Here is a 21,002-nt window from a genome sequence, read left to right on the forward strand (position 1 = left end):
AAGGTGACGGCAACTCTCACAGTTCTTCTGTTCTTCTGAAGAACAGTTCTACTGTTCTTCCTGGGTGGGGGTCCAGGCTAGATATAGATGATATATGAGATATACATCTATATATATTTATTTATTTTTCTAATAAATCTCACCTTCGTAGCAGAAGGCTGAACCACTAAATGTTGTTTGGTATTACTTTGGAAAGAGAATGATGGTTATGGTCTACTACTATATCCATGACTGCTTTCTCTGTGTCTCCAAACTTCTAACATTTCTTTTTGAAAAGAATTAGAAGTAAGCCGAGGAGAATAATGTCAGTCACTTCTAATTTTTACAAAGAACAGGGATTTATAAAACTGGTCCTTGCACTTCTTTACCGGGCATCAATTTCCTTTCATAAAAGTCTGTCAGAGTTTTAACTCAAGTCACTACATCAAGGTGATTAATCAGGGTAAACTCTCACTTTGCCAGAAATCAGAGCTTCTAAGAAGGTAAAGTGATTGGAAGTGATTTTACAGAGAAGGCTTTTATAATCTGTATCTGTTTATGAATCTGTGCATGAACCCAGAACTTAATTTCTTTTATAGAATGAACTTTGACTATAAAATATCTCCAAAAGAGCATTAGGGTGATGTTTCAGGTTTTAACAATTTTCATCATTTAGTACTTGATTTTCATGGCAGAGTTTTTTTAAAAATAAAAACATAGTGTTTAAATACACAACATTTTATTCAGTGTGTGGAACTTAAAAATGGTTCACTTTGCTTCTTGGGTAACTGATGCTCTACATTTCTTTGCAAAACAATAATTTGGATAGTATAGGCACACATTCAAAGTTCAAAGGATCTTTTTTTACTTACTAATTTTGGTACTGGCAATTAGACCAGAGCATTCTGCTACTGAGCTGCATCCTCAGCCCTATTGATTCATTCTTTCCTTCTTTCATTTATTTTATTTTCCATTTTGAGACAAGAGTTTGCTGAGTTGCCCGGGCCAACCTGAAAGGATCCTCTTACCTCAGACTCCTGAGGAGTGGAGACTATAGGTGTGCACCACCGTACCTGGCTCAAAGAAAGGCAGGCTGTTAATATATGACCAAAAGAGGGAAGTGGGAACCACAAAGTGGCTCTGCAAATTACAGCACAGGCAAGTCATACTAATAATAGTATTCTCCTTCTTGGGAAGGTTTAAGGGCAATGTATAATAATATTCATGAAAAATATGAAATGAAGTAAGGGCTTGATTAACAGAAACATTATTTTAAAATAAAAGGTTTTGCTTAGAATTAGGCCCTTCCACCTCATAGGTACATCAGCTGGGATCATTATTAATAATTAATGATTAATTAATTAATAATAATTAAAATTAATTAATAATTAAAATTAATTTAATTTATTAATTAATTTAATTAATTAAAATTTAATAATAATTAAAATTAATTAATAATTAATTTTATGGCTAATTAATAGCCATAAAAATGAACTGGTCAATTGCAGTTACCCTAAATTTTTAACTTTAATATTTAACCAACTGACTCTTAGTGTCTCCAGAGATACCTCTGTCTCCATGTTCACCATCATGAAATAGTTGAAAATCTCTGTATGCTTCTCTGGGGCTGCCAAATTCACTTCCAATTCAATCCAGCTGAAAACTCTACCCACTGCCTGCTGCTGTTGAATGGTTCCTTCCCACCCAAGTCTTGACTAGTGCCTGTGACTGACTATAAATGTGTATAAGTACTTTTACTAAATGCCATATTCTTTGATTGCTCAAGTATGTGGAATTACATAATAATCAATTGCTGATTGTCAGCACTAAAACTGGGTTGTTTAGAATACATGATTTCATTTTGTTAGTCTTATTTATTATCATATTTGGCTATTACAGTCCAAGAAACATGTCAGACTCTCTTTTTAAAGAAAATTATTTACTTGCTCACCTTAGGAAAACACTTCAGTTACTCTGATGCAGCAATCTAGGAGTACCTGAAGCATTACCTGAAGCACCCTGTGACTACTCCCCCACCTCTACCCCGCCCCCACTCCAGACTTTCAGGCCTGACAAGCTGGGTTTGCCAGCTTGCCCACAGTGGCCCTTGCTAATCAGGCTGCAGCTTTACTAGAAGTGAATTTTGAAGAAAGGAGGCTTAGAAACTTCCTAAACTGCCAACTCTTTTATAGCCGTGAAGTGTTATCAAACTTTCCAATATACATACCTAACCTCCAGGATGAAAATCATAACAAAAAAAAAAAAAAAAAAAAAGGTCCTTTAGTCAGCACTATCTACTTTCTATCAAAACTACCTTTTACCTACATCCCCAAACACCCAGCCCACCCAAACAACAGTTATTTTTAAACTACTTTAACTGAAGAGATTACTTTTTACAAAAAAAAAAAATTTTAGTTGTAAATGGACACAATATCTTTTTATGTGTTTATTTTTATACTCAGGATTGAACCAATGCCTCATGTGTGAGGCAAGTACTCTACCACTGAGTACAGTCCCAGTCCTTAAAAGATTCTTTTAACCAGGTTGCTACAAGCTTCATTTTAAAAAAAAAGCCTGGTTTGTAGCAGGAAAAGAAAAGTAAGGGACATGTGACAACAATAGTAACAACACAAACCAGACTGTTTAAATGTTACTACATGAATCCTTTCACCATCCATTCAGTATGAATTACAGGAAGACCATCTTCATTTTAATTAAATTTTGAGAATAGTTGAGTTTTTAGGCACCTCATTTAGTATTTATACAGTCCAGTTTACAAAAAAAGTTTCTGTAAACTTTCTGTAAAGTTTCTGGAAACTTTTCTTGGTCTTTATTATGAGGAAACAAAGTGAAGGTTAGGATAATAGTCTATTGCAATCATAGTACTGGATAGTTAATTCCTTCTGTTTACACAGAAAAAAACGGGGATGCTCTTTTAAGGAGACTCACTTGGTACATGAACAAAACCTCCAAGTTGTTTTTATTTGTTCACAGCAACGACCAGAAATCTAGAATGAGAATATAAGTGTTATGGGCTGAGATACGTATTTGTTTTCCTCTTTATATTTCTGTGTTAATTCAGACCTAACTGGGCAAGTTTATAAGAGCTTTTATCAAAACTTTCCTGAGTTTAAAAGGAATGGAAATGACATCTTGAAGAAGAGCATAAGTGCCAGCAAATACGAAGTGCTGCTTTGACTATGTGTCTGCTATATTTAACAGAAAAGTAAGGAAAGGGTCTCCAGATTTACATCCCTAAAATGATGTTTCTGGCAAGATTTTAGATTCTGGACTCCTCAGTCCTGTAGTACTGCCTGTCTGTAAAGCATTTGTTCCCATGTGTTATCCAGTCAATCATGCAGCCCTGTCATTCCCTTCTAAATATTTCTCAAGTCTGTCATCTTCACTTCCACCATCAGGACTGCATTATTTCCTGTGTAGTCTACTAAGTTCTTTTAACTTATCCTCTTTCATCCCCTGTGCTTCCCTAACCAGTTCTCCACTGTGCAGCCAGAGTGATTTCTTAAAAACAAATTATGTCATTTTCATCCTACCACCATTTAAAAGCTTCTTGTATTCTAAAATGACATTTAACACTCCAGTGGTTTATGAGAGTACATCCTGTCACGGGACTACTATCTGCCTCTCCTTGTGCTAAGTTTGCCTGCTATGACCCAGTCTCTCTGCTGCATTCCTTGAAGAAACCCTACTCTGTGTTTGGGACCTGCATACATGACATGATACTCACCCTTCCTGAAACCTCTCTCTCTGTTCTCTACAGCTACTCTGTAGACACCCTTTGCCTTTCTGACTTCTCAAGAAACACTTTTCATCTGCAGAAGACAAAAAAGGCTTGAAAAGGCAATGCTGCCATTGTGAGGGCTTTGTTGTCTTGGGCCAAAAGGTCAGGCATCAAAATAAAAGTTATGGCAAACTCAAACAATAATTTGCCCTGTAAGTGATCAACTCACTAAGGCTCTTATATTCAGGTGGACAGAAGTCCTTCCAACACTGGAGAATCCTCTCCAGATGTCAAATTCAGCAGTGGGTATTGAAGTGCTAGCAAAAGATATATATGATTATATGGAGATAAGCTCATATAATAAAGTTATGTGGGCTTTCTGTTTCAAATCTTATTTTCTTTTCAACTATTTTATATATTTTTATTTTCATTTCAAATGGGTCTGTGGATAGTAGTCAACACATATTTTCTTCTATAGTTCAATCAACATTAACTTCAAGACATATTAACCTATAGTATCAGACTCAAAAATTAAAATAGGTTAATTTTAAAAGAAATCAATAAACAAAAAAATGAATAACAATGGAAAATTTCAATTGAACAGTATAATATTATGCTTATTTTCAAATTGCTAAGAACTACTGGAAATAAACACATTATCACCAGGATGTCAAAACTGGAGGAAAAAAAATAAGAACTAACAGGATTTCTGCACATTTCTAAGGCTGAATAAATGAAAGTTTTATTATTGAATCTGACAGTATCGTAATGCCGATGTCAATGATGTGTGATACAGCCAACCAAGGCTGGAAGAAAAGGAAAAGACAGTGTTGTGAATGCAAAATTCTTCTTATTATTTTGTAAATGAACTCTGAAAGGACTAATGAGTAGCATATTGTTTCCCAGAATTAAGGTCAGGGCCATAAGGAAGTCAATTTGTATGTTTAAGAACTTCACCTATAGAGGAAACCATGAAAATATCCCTATAGAAAGAGAACTACATTGACTATCTTTGTACTCTTGGTTTAACTACATTAAGGAAGGAAGGAAGGAAGCAAGGGAAGGAAGCAAAGAAATGGAAGGAAAATGGCATTAAAAAAACCCCTGAAGCATTATGGGGAGTGTTTCTACAGTACACCCCATTGTCCTAGTGAGGAAGACCTGGGAGAAGGAAAGAAAGTAGCTTTAAATATCTCTGCAGATGATTCTGGATAAGACTCTGAATTGAGACATATTAAAAGGACAAAGTGCAATGAATTAGAGGCAGTTTCTTTAGGCAGTTTCTACTCAGCATCTAAAATATGGTAAGAACTGTACTGTGGTCATGTGCCAGGCATTATTCAATTTGTAAAATTATCTAACTACTCAAGTCATCTCTGACAAACTGTCTCCCTGGTTCAAGGCAAGAATAGCAGGGTCTGCAAGGAATTTACAGACAAGCGGTGTGCCATTGCTTTTTCTTCAGGATGAGGAATTCTGAAGAAATGTGTGACTTAAAAAAGGATGGCCCAAATGAGGCTCAGACAAGAGAAGTCTAAATGAATAAGCAGTCTGTGTGCCCTAGGAAAAGAATATGACTTAGAACTGCCGTTTCCTTAGTTGTGAGATGAAAGGATTAAATTAGGTTACATCAAATGCCTTCCTCATGAGGAGTTTGTGAATCTACAATGGGAAAAAGGTATGAAGAATGGAAGCTTCTGATTAGTGAACTATCAGTGAAATTGCAAAAGGAAGCAGAGTCCCAGTAACAATCTTAATTATGAACCAGATGTCACCTGTGTCCATATCTTAATTACTATGTATGATTGGGTAATTCTCCACTCCAGAACTCTCCTTCAATTAGAGGCCAGTATTCCCAAATACCTATTCAATGTCCCCAATGACGATGTTTCATGGACACCTAAAATTCAACATGTCACAAATTGTACCCATGTTCTTGCCTTATCCACACATTCCATTTCATTTCCATGATGCTTTGCATTCACTACACAGTCTTCTCTTTTTATAGCCTTGTCAACATGGTTCCTCATACAGAAATTTGAAATCACCCTAGAACTCCTTTCTCTTATGCCCATAATCAGATAACTATTTTTAATTTCTACTGATTTTTCTTTCCTGAGTATATCAAGAATCTATCTACCTGTTTATCTTCAAAATTACCATGATAGTCCAGGCATCTATCATGACTCATGGACAACTCAAACAGCCAATCTTCACATATAAACACAAGCTTTCTGTGTACCCATACACCCAAGAAAGACAGTTTAGAATTGGAATTTAGGGCAAGTTACTCCTTAGCTTAAAATACCTCAAAGGGTTCATGTTCTTGGACTAAAGATCAGAAACCTTTGAGGTTCTGCATGATCTTAGACCTACCTTAATAGCCTAATCTTATTCTTTTCTAATCTCATTAGCTTGCTTTCAGTTCTTTGCACTTGTCAAATTCCTTAATGCTTTGCATGACCATGGTATCTGCTCTTCCTTATGCCTGATATGTTCCATTCTCCACTCAGAGGTCAGTTCAAACATTCCATTGTCAGAACGGTGTTCTCTGAGTCCTATAATCCCAATCTCATCTCCTATTACAAGATTTATTAATTATAGCAAGGGCTATACTATTTATTAAGAACTTATTATATGCAAGCACTATTTTAGGTACTTTCCCATATATTCATCTTTACTATAATACTATGAGTAGATGCTTCATAAATATTTTTAAATGCATGAAGAATAAATGAATAATAAAAAAATCAAGGATGATTCTACAGAAGAGGTTAGCTACCTTTCAAAAGAAAGTATGTTTAATTGGATACTAAAAGGAAAAAATATTAATAGAATATGGAGCTGAAGGCCAGTTTAGAAGCATATGTGTATACTCACACAAATATGTGATTCAGATCATACCCCCACTAGAGGTACTTCTACTGGACTAGTAGGTACCTTATCACAGTTTTTATACAGGCAGCTGTACATTTTCTATAGCAATTTACACCCATCTTTATCTTTACACATTTTAATCTGCTAAAATCAGAGCTTTAATGAATTCAGTTCACAGAATCTAACCAAGACCTGGAATAAATTGCGTCATTTTAAAAATTAAGATATTCTAAAAAGGGGATGATCTCTTTGGAAAGTATTAAACATAGTCAATATCTTGAGTCTGAAGTAATTGGTGAGCCCCAACCTGCAATATTTTTGGCCTTAACTATAATAGTGACTGGTACACAATCAATACTTAGTGAACTAAAATAAAGAAACATTGTTCTTAAACCATTCACTTTCTTAAATGATCTACTTCAGTCAGAATGGATAGCTACTAATCACTATAGTCTACAGGTATAAGTGCTAAGTCAATGGTCTAGGCATTTTCATTTTATAACCATATTACTTTTCAGAATGGAGGACAACTTACATACCCACCAATAGTATATGATGTTCATCAATTTTTATTTATTGTCTCAAAGAACCAACTTTTTGTTTCATTGATTTTTTTGGATTTTATTTTTGATTTATTTATTTATTTATTTATTTATTTATTGCAATTTCATTGATTTCAAGTCTGATTTTACTTATTTCCTGTCTTATACTGCTTTTGGTGTTACTTGCTCTTCTTTTTCTAGGACTTTGAGATTTTTTAGGTTATTTATTTAGTGACTTTCTATTCCTTTAATGAATAAGCTTAATGCAATGAACTTTCTTTCCTCTTAGCACTGCCTTTATAATGGAGAGATTTTGATATGTTGTATTGCTATTCTCATTTACTTCTATGTATTTTTAAATTTCATCCCTGATTTCTTTTGCTATCAGTCATTCTGTAGCATACTATTTAGTCTCCAGGTGATAGAGTAGCTTCTATTTTTTTATTTTATTTTTGATTTCTAATTTCATTCCATTATGATCTGATAAAATGCAAAATATTATCACTTATTTTTTTGTATTTGTTGAGTTGCTCTGTAGTCTAAGATATGGTCTATTTTCAAGAATCTAAGAGTTTGTCAATTTTATTTAGTTTTACAAAGAACCAACTTTTTGTTTTATTAATTTTTTTGATTGTTTCCTTTGTTTCAATTTCATTGATTTCCTGTCTTCTACTGCTTTTGGTTGTTCTTTCTCTAGGGCTTTGAGTTGTAATGTTAGGTTATTTATTTGTTGACTTTTTATTCTGTTAAATGAATTAGCTTAATGCAATGAACTTTCTTCTTAGCACTGATATCAGAGTGTCCTAGGTATTTTGATGTGTTGTATTGCTATTCTTATTTACTCTGATTTTTTTGTTTGTTTCATCCCTGATTTCTTCTGCTATCCACTCATCATTCAATAGCATATTATTTAGATGAGTGATAGAGTAGCTTCTGTTTTTTATTTTATTGTTGATTTCTAATTTCATTCCACTATGATCTGATATGATGCAAGGTATTATCTTTCTTTTCTTTTTGTATTTGTTAAGAGATACTTTGTGGCATATGAAATGGTCTATTTTAGAGAAAGATCCATGTGCTGCTGAGAAGAATGTATATTCAGTCATTGATGGATGAAATATTCTATATATATATCTTTTAAGTCTAAATTACGAATTGTATTTTTTAGTTCTATAGCTTCTTTATTATAGTGTTTGGAGGATCTATCCAGTGGTGACAGAGGTATGTTGTTAAAGTCACCCAGTATTATGGTGGTGTGGTCTACTTGATTCTTGAAATTGAGAAAGGGTTTGTTTGATGTATGTTGATGTTCCATTGTTTGGGGCATAAATATTTATGATGGTTGTCTTGTTGATGTATAATTAATTCCCTTAAGCAATAAGAAATGTCCTTCTTTGTCCCTTCTGATTAACTTTGGCTTGAAGTCTACTTTATCTGTTATAAGGATAGAAACCCCTCTTGTTTAGAGATCCATATGAATGATATGTTTTTTCCTATCCTTTAACCTTCAGTCTGTGGAAGTCTTTGCCTATGAGGTGAGTCTCTTAGAGACAGCATATAGTTGGGTCTTGTTTTTTAATCCAATCTGCCAGTCTATGTCTTTTGTTTGATGAGTTTAGGCCATTTGCATTCAATGCTAGTATTGAGAAATGATTTTTATTTCCTGTTATTTTGATTTATTTCTTGTTTTTACTTGGAATTCATTTATCCTTTGATTGACTATTCTTCTAATGTAGTTCCTCCCTTTGCTGATTTTCACTTATTTTTTTCATTCCTTGAAATATATTATCAAATATGTTTTGTAGTGTAGGCTTTCTAGTTGTGAATTCTTTGAATTTTTGTTTATTATGGAAGGTTTTTATTTCATTGTCAATTCTGAAGCTTACATTTCCTGGGTATATTATTCTTGACTGGCATTCATTTTCTTTCAGAGATTGGTACATGTTATTCTAAGGCCTCCCAGCTTTTTGAGGGTCTGGGTTGAGAAATCACTTGACATCCAGATTGGTATCCCTCTAAATGTTAGCTGTCTTTGGTCTCTGGCAGCCTATAAAATTCTATTCTTATTCTGTATGTTAGGCATTTTCATAATAATGTCCCTTGATCTGGGTCTGTTGTAATTTTGTATATTTGTGTTCCTGTAAGCCTGCGGTATTTGATTTTCCCTTTCATTCTTTAAGTTTGGGAAATTTTCTGATATTATGTCATTGAAAAGACTGTTCATTCCTTTTGCTTATATTTCTGAGCCTTCATCTATCCCAATAAATCTTAGGTTTGGTCTTTTCATGTTATCCCATATTTCTTGGAAGTTTTGTTCCCTGTCTCAACATCTTTTCTCCATGGTCAACTTTATTTTCCAAGATTATATATTTTATCTTCATTGACTGAAACTGTCTTCCAAGTGTTGGTGATGTTTTTCACTGAATTTTTAATTTGGTTTAGTGGTTACTTCAGTTTGAGAATTTCTGCTTGATTTTTTTTCAGAATCTCTCTTTATTGAAGTGATCTTTCACTTCCTGTATTTTCTCTCTGATTTCACTCCTTAGATTGTCCTATACCTTGTGGATCAGTTTAACTATGTAGATTCTAAACTCCTCTGACATTTCTTCCACTGTGGTATCAATGCATTCTGTTATTGGAGGAACTTGGTTTGTTTGTGGTGATTTGTTCCCTTGCTTTTTCATGTTGTTTGTGTGTGTACTCATCTAACAGTGTGTGTTGGAAGTAGTACAGTTTCTACCCAGGGTCTTATAGTGCCCTTGAAGGTTTCTAGTACCTCATCATTTAGAGGGAGACAAATAATAACAACCAATGCAAACAATAAACAGCATTAAACCAAATAGTTCCTGCGATGATGTCTCAATGTTAATTGTCACAATAAACAGAAATGATATGATCAATTATTGTCTAAAATAATAACAGTATGTTTGCAAAATGGTTATAATTTCAAATGTGGACAGGGAGAGAACAGAAGTAATAAAGGATGTGATGATTATGAGGGAGGAAGAGAGAAGATAGAATTAAAAACATAAAGGAAAATCAAAAAAGGAACACCAGAAATTGGTTGTTAGCAGAAGTGAAGAAAAGAGAATCAAGGGAAACAAGTGAGAGAAAAAATATATATAAAGTAAAAATTTAGAAAATCAAAACTAAAAATAAAGGAATATAAAACAAAACTGAAATATACTAATCAAATATTCCAGTCCTCAAAAAACTGATTCATGAAAAAGAACTGGCTTCTAAAATGCTAGAAATGAGAAAAACCAAACTATGAATATGTATAAATGTCCACGAACCATTAAGGTCACAATTAAACAAAGAAAAAAAAAATCTCAATGAAACATTAAAGAATTGTTCCCCTTTGAGTTCAAAAGCTCCTCAGCTTCTCTTCTCAGCAGTGTTGGGGGCAGTGTCTGAAGCATGGTGCTTCACCCTCAGGTACACTGCTGGAGTGAGAGAGGTAATCCCATAGGTGGAATTCCTGGAAGCAGAGTTTAGGCTCAGGTTGGCTTCAGGCTCTTCCCTGAATGCCAGTTGGTATGGAGATTTTAAATTGGTGCACCTCCAGGGGCCAGAAATTGCCAGTCCACATTGGAAGACTGCACCCCTGGGTTCCACTTGGTGGTGGAGGAGCCAATTCTTAGTCCCCTATGTCACCTGCAGATCCCGTTTCCTGGTCTCATTTTCTCCAAACTCAATCTCTCCTGCTCCTGCCCTTTTGAATTCCCAGTCAGATGCATCTCTTCCAGCCAGTACTGCAAACAGCCAGACCGGAGGGGAGAGGGTGAGCCAAGTGGGTTTCTGTGATCAGTTGTCCCCGCATTTGATTTTTTCCTGGTCACTTAGGCACACTGTGTCTTGCAGTGAGGGTTTTCCAGGCCTGTATATTGGGTCTCAGGTTTCCCAGGAACCAGTTCCCACAGCTGCTGGCCACCACATCATGGCTGCAAAATAATTCCTTCCTCTGACTTCTGTAGGCCACCTGGAGAGATGTCAGCTTCTTTCCTGAACAAGGATATTGTGCAGTGCTCCTCTGAGTTTAGTAAGGCAGTGTCTTTGATCTCTAAACTCCCCATACCCAGACATACTTCTGGCCTTCAAAATTCAGGTTCCTTCAATTCCCTTATCCTTCCATTTTGCTTGCAGACAAACTGCTCTGACTAGTGTTTCTGGTCCTGGTAGCAGCTATGGCGCTTGGGATTTTTCCCTTATTTTATTATATCCAACCTCCTGAATTCCCAAACTGCTCTAAATGTCCAGTGTTAAATTCCAGTAATGTCCCGCAATTTTGTTTTTGGTTCACCCACCTTGCTGAGAAGCTGCTTGTCTGCTTTCTTGGTTTCACTCCATGGAGAAACCAGGGAAGTGACCTCTATTCTGTCATCTTAAAATGTCATATATTACGTTCTTAAGACTGACATTAAACCAACTCATCTTTTAAAACTGTGTTATTTGCTCAACCTCTTATGTCTATCATTCTATGGGGAAAGCATACTACCTACATTTACAATATGAACATTATTCATCATAAGGTACTACTTAATGTTTTCATGTTTGTTTTCAAGAGGGGCAAAGTAAAAGATGATTATTTTTAAAAGATGGTTTGACAGTGACAAAATTAGGAAGAAGATAGTAATCATATTTTATAAAGTCATTCAGACCATAAATACATACTATCAAATTCTCCTAGTCTGTTACTCTGAAAGAAGCCACACAATAAATGTTTGGCATACCAATCAATTCCTAATAAATGCCTAAAATTTGATCCTGTTTTTTAAAAAAATGGCTTCCTATTCTTGTGATGATAAAACTAGGCTGTACCACTTCATTACAATTTTATAGTGAAATATTATATGAAAATTGGATCAGGAGGATTAATAGACTTATGATCATAAATTGCTATGCAAAAGCTATACTTAGGCAATAAATATTTTTATTTAACCTTTAAAAGTTGATGTCATAAAAATGATTTCATTATGTAAGCCATCAAAAATATATGGTCATTTATTTCCAATATTAGAAATTCATAACACTTTTTCTAAGTCTCTGGATTATTTTCTGCCTTTACTTGACCTGACAATATACTAGTCTTATTCTGAACACTGCACTTAAATCAGACATTAGATTTGGAAAGTATCCTATTACTCAAACAATAATAATTTTTAAATAATTTGTTATAGGTAACTGTGTTAAAAAACATACACCTAAAAAACAGTAGAGTCTGCAGAATTACTCTACCAACAGTGTAATCATTTTTGCAGTAGTTGAGTTGAATATCCAAATAAAGACCACTGTCATCCAGAAATTGTCTTTGCTGAGTTTAACTTCCTTTATTAAGTACCTTTAAGTCTTCCTAGAATATGATAAGGACCACAGAAATCAGGCAAGTCAATAAAGAAACAGTTAAACATATTAGTGAGAAAAAAGTTATTGTAACTATTTTCCAAAGCAAGTAGTGATCACATTTTAGGACTAGAGAGGGGTAATAATATCTCTTCCTACTGTTGTAATGAGATGCCACAATAATGTTCACTTAGAAGCTCCAAGTAGATACTACCTGCAGTTTGATGTATAAATGTAATGTTTTAATTTTATATAGTTTTTGCACATATACTAGGGTCTGAATCCAGGGCCTTGTTAATGTTAATCCTGTACTCCCACTGAGCTATACCCTCAAACCCTCATATAGCAATGACTTAAATCATTTACACATTGATTTGAGTTTTATGCCCATCTAAATGAGGTTAAGGAGTACAAGGTTTTGTTCTTGTTTGTTTTTAAATTTCAAGTTACATCTTGTTCTATTCATATTTTAAAGGGGTTACTAGTCTTTTGGACTGTTAAAATCAGCTAACTTAAAATTTCTGCCAAAAAAAAAATCAATTGAAATGTTCATTCTTTCATTAACTCACTTGTGCATTCTTCAGTCCATCTGTCTATCCATCTTTGCATCCATCCCTTTATCACACAGTGTGCACAGTTAAGACTTAAAGAACTTGTAAGCCTACGGTGGGACATTAGAATGTTTCACTTCTCACCACCCTCACTTTCTACTTTCTGATCCTCTGGAAGAGCCATAATACTGGGAGAAAACTTTCTTTTCCATTTAAATGAATGCAGGGTTGCCCATGAAACTCAGTGAAAAATAACTGTCAGAATATTCAGTTATATGCATGTTACAAAAGTTTAATTACCAATTGGTTATTTCACCTGGAATATCGATGTCACTGAGTCTTTTACCAGTTAACTTAATAGTTTTCCTATATTCCTGATTCAAAATTAATCCCCAATTTTAAGAGAAACATCACCAAAATAATGTCTTAACAATTCACTTTTTCCTTAATTCCTTACACTCTCATGCTTTTGAAAATGCTGTTCTTCTTTATAATGGTACCTACCTACACCTTTCACATTTTATTCCTTTCAAACATAAGCCCAAAACCTAGGAAGTTCCTACTCATTTCTCAAATATTAGAAAAGTTAAAGCCAAACAAAATCGTTAACAGAATTAGGTTAAAGAAACAGAACATAATGCAATCTCACCTGTATCTTGTACAAGTAGCATTTTGACTCGATGGAGCTATTGGTTTGAAAGTGATATGGGGAGAAACCTGGGCTGAGAGCAGAAATCCCAGAGCAAGAATAATGAGTGCTACAGTAGTACCTAGGGGGGAAAAAATGTTTTGTATCAGAGAGAAGTTTGACAACATTCTTCTAAAGCAGACTGGGGTTTCTACTACATAAAAAAATTTATCAGAAAAACCTGCTAGCACATTGTGAGACATGAGGAGAGTAAAATTCAAAGCAAATACAATTGTGAGTCAAAGAGAAAACTGATGATGACTCTAAAAATAAAACAAAAGAAATACAAAGCAAAAACAACAAAACATCTAGTATTGCTGGTCATCTTAAAGTAACCAGCATTACAGAAGGTCTAACAAGTCAGAAAGAATAAAACCCATCAGATGTACATCAAGTGTTCCTTTTGGTGACAAGAAAATTGTTCTAATGGCATTCAATCATATAAGACCTAAATCAGTAGAACTAAAAAGTAACACACTGATTATTTCTAAAGCAGGCAAGAGAATGTTTCTTATTTAAAAGGAAGCTTTTTTTTGTTGTTGTTGTTTTGTTTTTTTTTTTTTTTTAATTTAAGACTTTAAATACCAGGAATGAAATAACACATGCACTAATTTATCTTGCCTATTGGTATTTGGGAGTGGAATATTTACCTTTGATTTTAAAGGACAGGTTTGGTGATTAAGACTATTAAAAAGGCCAAAGTTTGAGTCCCTGATCAATGGCCTAATGGTAAATAAGATGTTTTCAAATTTCTGATTATTGTTTCAGCCACAGAATTGTGAGGGTGAACAAAAAGAGTCATAGTAAGAAAGGATAACTGGCTGCATTAATTTGTATAGCTATTTAAATAAGACAATATGATTAAAATGTGAAATTTAGGGGGGTCTTTATGTAGTAGTAAAGATTATAGTAGTTTAACTGAGAGATAAATTAAGATATGACTAAATATACAATTAAAGGAATTGATAAAAGAAGAATATTGGAAAACACCATGGAGGTTCAGTAGGACTGCATAATAGCTGAAGTGCTTGTTGGGGTGTGTCAAGTTAAGCACCTTGGGGCTGAGATGCTGTTATGATTTAGATGTTATATCCCCCAAAAGCTCATGTGTGAGACAATGTAACAAGCTTCGCAGGGGAAATGATTGGGTTGTGAAAGTCTTTAAACCTAATCAATGATTTAATCCCCTGATAGGGATTAACTGAGTAGTAAATGGAGGTAAGTGGGGTGTGGATGGAGGAAGTGGTTTCCTGGGGACAGGGCTATGGGGTATATATTTTGTATCTGAAGAGTAGACTCCCTCTCTTTGCTTTCTGATCATCATGCGAACTGCTTCCCTCTGCCACACTCTTCCACCATGATGTTCTGCTTCACCTCAAGTCCCAAGAAATGGGGCTGACCTTCTATAGATGAATACTTCTGAAACCATGAGCCTTTAAATAAACTTTTCCTCCCCTAAAATTGTTCTGGTCAGATCTTTTAGTCACAGCAGTGAAAAGCTGACTAAAACAGATGTCCTTGGAATCTGAGGGGAGCTAAGTACTCAATTCTGCTTTTTCTTGATTCTGATCTTGGACCTTTCCAAATTTCAATTTTGTCTTCTGTAAAATGGGGTTTAGTGAAAATAGTTTACAGAATTACTGAAGTTTAATTGTTATTATATATTTGAAAAACTTTTATAATGCTCTAAAATGTTTTTAAAAGTTAGTTATGCTGTATTATCATTAGCAGCAGCAGCAGCAGCAGCAGCAGCAGCAGCAGCATGAGTGTACCTTCAAAGTAGTAGAAAAAAGTTGAATGAGGGGGAAATTTAAAGGGAAGATCCAAAGTCTACTTTGCCAAACTGGGACAATGGAACCATAAATGAAAAATCACTGTGTGTTTTCTTCCTGTTAGCTTAAAATTCAGCCCAGACTAGTAAGAGCTTGAGCCATTACTTTACTCAAAAGGTTATCAAGCACTAAATGGAGAAACAGAAGAGAGATATAAATTTGTTCTGAAAATCAGTCTTTTTCCTCAAACATACATGACTTTCACTGTTAATCCATCAAAGAACTTGAATTCTAATTATTTTCCCAATTTCCATAGCTAATTGCTGTGAAGTAGGTAAAATAATTTCATCAGGAAATGTTGATACTTAAAGATTTTAATAAAGACCATAGTTTTCTTTCATAGTAATAATTCAATAACCTGTGCCATGATAAATTATAAACACCAAGATGGTACAACTAGCACATACTCAGATATGTCAAATTCTAGTGCCTGGCGTATGTACATCCCAGAAAGCAGTGGTTGAACAGATAGACTATAAAATAATAGATTTTTGCAATGTTGGTTATTTTTGAAGAAAAAAAATAAGAACAACAACAACAAAAAAAACTGTTAGGACTGTATAATTCAAGTCATGAGTTAGTATGGTGCAAATAACCCTAGATGAGTTCTACAATATGGACAATATTTCTCTTGTATTTATATCTGAAAAAGTCCAACCAATCTGCATACATAGAATTCCTATGTATTCTATGTATTCTATTCTATCCAGAATTCTGGATACATAGAATTCCTAAATACTTGAAAGTCAACCCTTCTTAACCACATTTATTATATTTTTAATCCATTTTGGATAGAAATATTTTAATAGCTGTTTTATATCTTTCCTTTTTAAATTTTGTGTGGCAATGTACAGTCCTTGCTCCCTACTGGGGAAAATGCCTGGGATGCACCTGCATTCTGATTCAGAATCTCCAGAAGATGGGGAGGAGAGGCAGGAGCATGATAGAACTCCACAGGTGACTGTGATGCTCAGACAGAGATAAAAACCCTTACAATTACTTGAATTCTTGAATTACCCTTTTTCTTTGATTTAGCAAGTTACAAATGTTTTATCAGTCACTTGTTAGTATTAGAAATTACTATAGTTATTGTCAAATGATTCATTGCTATAAACTATATATAGGGTATATATACTCCAACCTCTTTATATTATATAAAAAACAAATCACAAAGAAGTCATACAAAATTAATCAAGTTCATCTTAATTAATCAGAGACTTTCTCTCATGTAGGGTGCAGTGATATTTCAAGAAAGAGTATCTCTTAACCAAGCACACTGGTAGATTTTTAAAATTTTGATAAAATTTTCCCCATAAAGATAGTCTCCACAGAGAGTGATGTGAGTTGGATAATAGCATCCTGAAGAACATCTGATTAATAACTTATGTTAAATACCCAGTACAGAGCTTGAACTATTAATTAGAAAAAAATCATTTCACTTCCAGAGTTCTCATCATTTGTGTCTAAGTATCACCAGCAGAACCTGGAGCTCCAGCTCTAGACCCTTCTTCATAGAGTCTAACTTAGACCTGAGATAGCGCCCAAGAATCCACATTTTAAAATAAGTAGCACTGCTGCTTCTGAGGGAGACAGCCTATGAATAATGTTTTCAGAAATAGTCTACTACCACAATAATGTGGTAGAAACAGCACAGCATTTGTAGCCTTCTAATATTTATTACCAATACTGTTACATAGACATAAACCTCCCAGTATTCAACTAGAGGCTGCTATTAAATTGTCACATTCCAAAAAAGACCTATTTTCTCAATAACTTTGAAAATATTAAAATTGAGAACATGACAAAATATACCACATTGAAAGTTACTGACAGATTACATATTATATATTTCTTTGTATCAAAGAGTTTCTTTGTCCAGGGTTAAACACAGTTTATTTGTAATAATTTTTAAAGGGTAATACCTATTCCAAAAATTATCTTGATATCATGATTTAACCTATTTTTCATATTTTAAACTCAATTTAAAAAATATTTTAAATCTCAATAAAACACAATATAGGAAACAACACTGAATCATAAGTTCAAAATTTCTAAGTTGTAGTCCATTTAAGAAATTTAAAATGAACATTTTCTTAAAACTCAGTATGTACCTACATACAAATAAATAAAAAACATACTGAAATAAAAATCCACTGAATTAACTGATATTGTAGTGTCAAAGACGCATCTATTGTGAGGTTCACCCTGGAGGAAAACTTACAAATGCCAAGTCCTAATTAGGTCTCCTTCTCAAGGCTCTTGCCTTCTAGTGAACCTGTTTAACCACAATTACAAGCAAGAACTGCACAAATGCCATCATTTACCTCTATATGTGCAGGTAAAAGGGGAAACCTATGATAAAAACCAGGCTTTCTACCTCCTAAGCCACGGTAATATCCACTGTTTTACCTTCACTGACCATACAGTCAGAAGTCAGAAGCCTATTGTATGGGGCTGTCTCTGGAGCAAGAGGAATCACTGCCAAGTATTTGTAACTGTTGGAGCTGAGGTGGTGGTAGATTTGGCAGAAAAGAGAAAAAGGAAAGGAAAGTGGCTAAAAGTTGCTGGGAAGAAGCAACCCTGAAATCTCTGGCCTTTCCCTCCTCATGAATGTTTTACTGCCTTCTCTGAAGGGTCAGGCTTGTGTACTGGATTCCTTAGGGCAAAAAGACCTACAGAGAGCAGAAACATTGAAACTCAAGGGATTTCAGGTGAGTCCCTGGGTTAAGATGAGGGAGGCAAATTTCAAAGTGGATAAAACAACAGAGTTGCTCTGGGCAATCATGATGCCATGATGCTCTACTTTACTATCTGTGTCCTGAGTATTTTAAATGCTATACATAAATGTGTTAAATTCTTATTACAACTCTATAAAGCAGGGATGATAATTAATCCCCATGTACAGATGAAGAAATAGAACTCTGCCCAAAATCACAAAATTTAGACTCAAAACAGTCTGGCCCTATACCAATAAAGTCTCAAAAATTCTGCAGGATTGCTAAGAAAGTGTATTGTTGGTCTGCAACAAATGAAGACACAGGCTGCTAGAAAAAGTGTTAATTCAGCAGTTTTCCTGAAATCTCCAAAGCCAAACACCAAATTTAAGCACTTAAATTCTATTTTCAAAAAAGACCTCTTGAGGTAGCAATATACTAGGACTCTATCAAAAAGGAATAAAGTCCATTTAAAAAATTTGAAAGCAGCTATTTCTCTTCTTAGTGTTGACCTGAGCCCCAGGTGTCAGCAAATCCAATTTCCAGCACACTGCAGGAGTATATTTTTAGCAGAACACTCCTGATGGTAATCCATTTTTTTGTTTATCATCCTAATGAGACAGCCCAATTTATTGTGGACAGCTTTGATTGTCAGACATATTTTTCTTAGAGGAAGAATCTATGTCCTCATATCATCTACTTCCTGCTAGGCTAACATAGCCAAAGGGTTTCTCCTTAGTCTTTTTTTCTAGGCTTGCCACCTCTGCTTTCTTGAGCAGGTTCGTCATGCATGGTTTTATACATGTTTTTTTAAACCTTCATGTATCCCTCACCCTTCTTCACTTACCCTTGTCCTTCCCTGTATATCCTGGCTGTTGCAATTACCTGAGCCCCTAATCAATCCCTCCCTTGCCTCAGCACTGATACTATAGCTTTGTTCACATTAATATGCTTAACAGCTCCCACTGCTTAGGTAAAAGCCTGAGGTGGAAGCACGCCACTATTCCTTCTGGAGGGAGGGTTAGTTATTCCCAGGAACTGTGCTGAGAACTCAAAACGTATTTTCTCACCAAAATCTGGGACAAGTGCCTGAAACGGTGTTATCAAATCATTGTTTTAGGTATAATTTGGCTAAAATAGAATTTAGTGCTAAACTGGAAACCTCACATTTTTAACGGAAATGTGTACTTTTTAACTCCAGTTTAATTTATATAGTCACTACTAGAGTACAGCTAATTGGCAAGAAAGGAAGTGCTTGTACATTTGAAAAAAAATGAAAAATTATATGAAGATAGACAATGTCCTAGATGGGTCTCATTTTTGTCAAGTGAAATAACCCTTTTTATTTTAGAAAAGAAAGAAATGGGCAGAATTGAAACACAAAAGACAAGTGACAATAAGAAAGGTTTTGCTTTATTTAGCTATCATACAAAACACACTTAACCAATCAAAACTTATCCTAGAATTTAGGCCTGTATCAAACATAAAAAGAGTTTGTCTCTGCTTTGTGATGAAATTATATGGTTCCAATCTTTCACTTTTGAAAGAGCTTTGCAAAAAAATGCTTCAAATTTGTTTCCATATAATTCAAACTTAAAAATAAAACATAAAAATTGGTTCATGGGTATCAAGTTTTTAAAGTAAAGAATAGAACAAAAAAAAATTCTTCTTTTTACTTTTGTTCCTTTGAGCTGAACTCCAAAAAGTAACAGAAAAATATTACCCTCAGTTTATCCAGATTGTTCTTAAAAATGATTTCTCCTTATAATCTAGTTTCTAGTATTGTATCTTAACATTCATTCATTCTTAGTTTTTTTGAGGGAGACGAGGCAGGAAGATGACAAGTTTGGGCCCAGCCTAGGCAATTTAGTGAGGACCTAAGGACCTAAGCAACTTAGTGAGACCCTATCTCAAAATCAAAAAATAAAAGGACTGAGGATTAGTTCAGTGGTAAAGCACCCAGGGTTCAAGGTTCAATCCCTAGTGTCAAAAAATAAACTCTTATTTTTCTTTTCTTTTTTTTTTGGTCTATCACTCTCATTTTATGTTGTTTGTCAAAGAAACTCATTTCAGAAGAGGTTTCAGTTGTCTTTCAGAAAGCTGTCATCATTAGAAAAAAGTTTAAAACTGAATTCTTCTAGGCACCTACCTGCTAAACTACCAAAGGTAAGCTTTCTGCGGCCCACTTTCTCGACAAGCCAGACTCCTACCAGCGTGAAAATGAAGTTTGTAAAAGCTGTAACTGAAGCCAGCCATATTGCAAGTCTATCATCTTCCACACCAGACATCTGTAGGATGGTTGCACTGTAGTACCTGAAAGGCAAAGAATGAGTCAATTGCTGCTGATGGTTATTCAAAGAAACAAAGTTATCCAAAGAGAAAAATATTTAGCCACCTCAAAAAAGAAAAAAAATCATGGCTAATACAGCAACAAGTTCTCAGGGGAATTCAGACTAGCTATTTAAAGGAGCACAATATGGAAATCGTGTTTAGATATATTTATTTTGTACTTGTATAATAAAAAAAAAGACGACCAAGCAAATGAACAGAGGACGAAAGCTTCCTAAGTGAAACAGACCCCACCACTAGGGACAGTGGCAGCTGGTACTTTGACTAAAACTATCAAGGATAAGCTCCAAGTCTGTGGTATGAATCAGAAGAAAATGACTCACAGCATATAATAAGAAAATGTGATATAACAGTAGAAATGAAACAAATAAAGAATTTGTTCAAA

At 34.5% G+C, this 21,002-nt stretch overlaps 1 protein-coding gene and 1 long non-coding RNA gene across 3 annotated transcripts in view; one reads left to right on the top strand and one right to left on the bottom strand.

Moving 5' to 3' along the window:
• LOC306660851 overlaps positions 1–21,002 on the top strand; it is a 198,244-nt gene that overhangs the window by 97,172 nt on the left and 80,070 nt on the right. The window lies entirely within an intron of this gene.
• The window catches only part of SLC2A13 (solute carrier family 2 member 13), a 332,293-nt gene that overhangs the window by 90,955 nt on the left and 220,336 nt on the right, over positions 1–21,002 (bottom strand). The window contains exons 5-6 of the mRNA XM_079139372.1: positions 20,418–20,581; positions 13,684–13,804 (exon numbers count right to left, since the gene is read on the bottom strand). Coding sequence (XP_078995498.1) covers positions 13,684–13,804; positions 20,418–20,581 — 285 coding nt within the window. The remainder of the gene's footprint in view (positions 1–13,683; positions 13,805–20,417; positions 20,582–21,002) is intronic.

This window comes from Sciurus vulgaris (genome assembly GCF_902686455.1).
Source record: "Sciurus vulgaris genome assembly, chromosome: 5".
Taxonomy (NCBI): domain Eukaryota; kingdom Metazoa; phylum Chordata; class Mammalia; order Rodentia; family Sciuridae; genus Sciurus; species Sciurus vulgaris.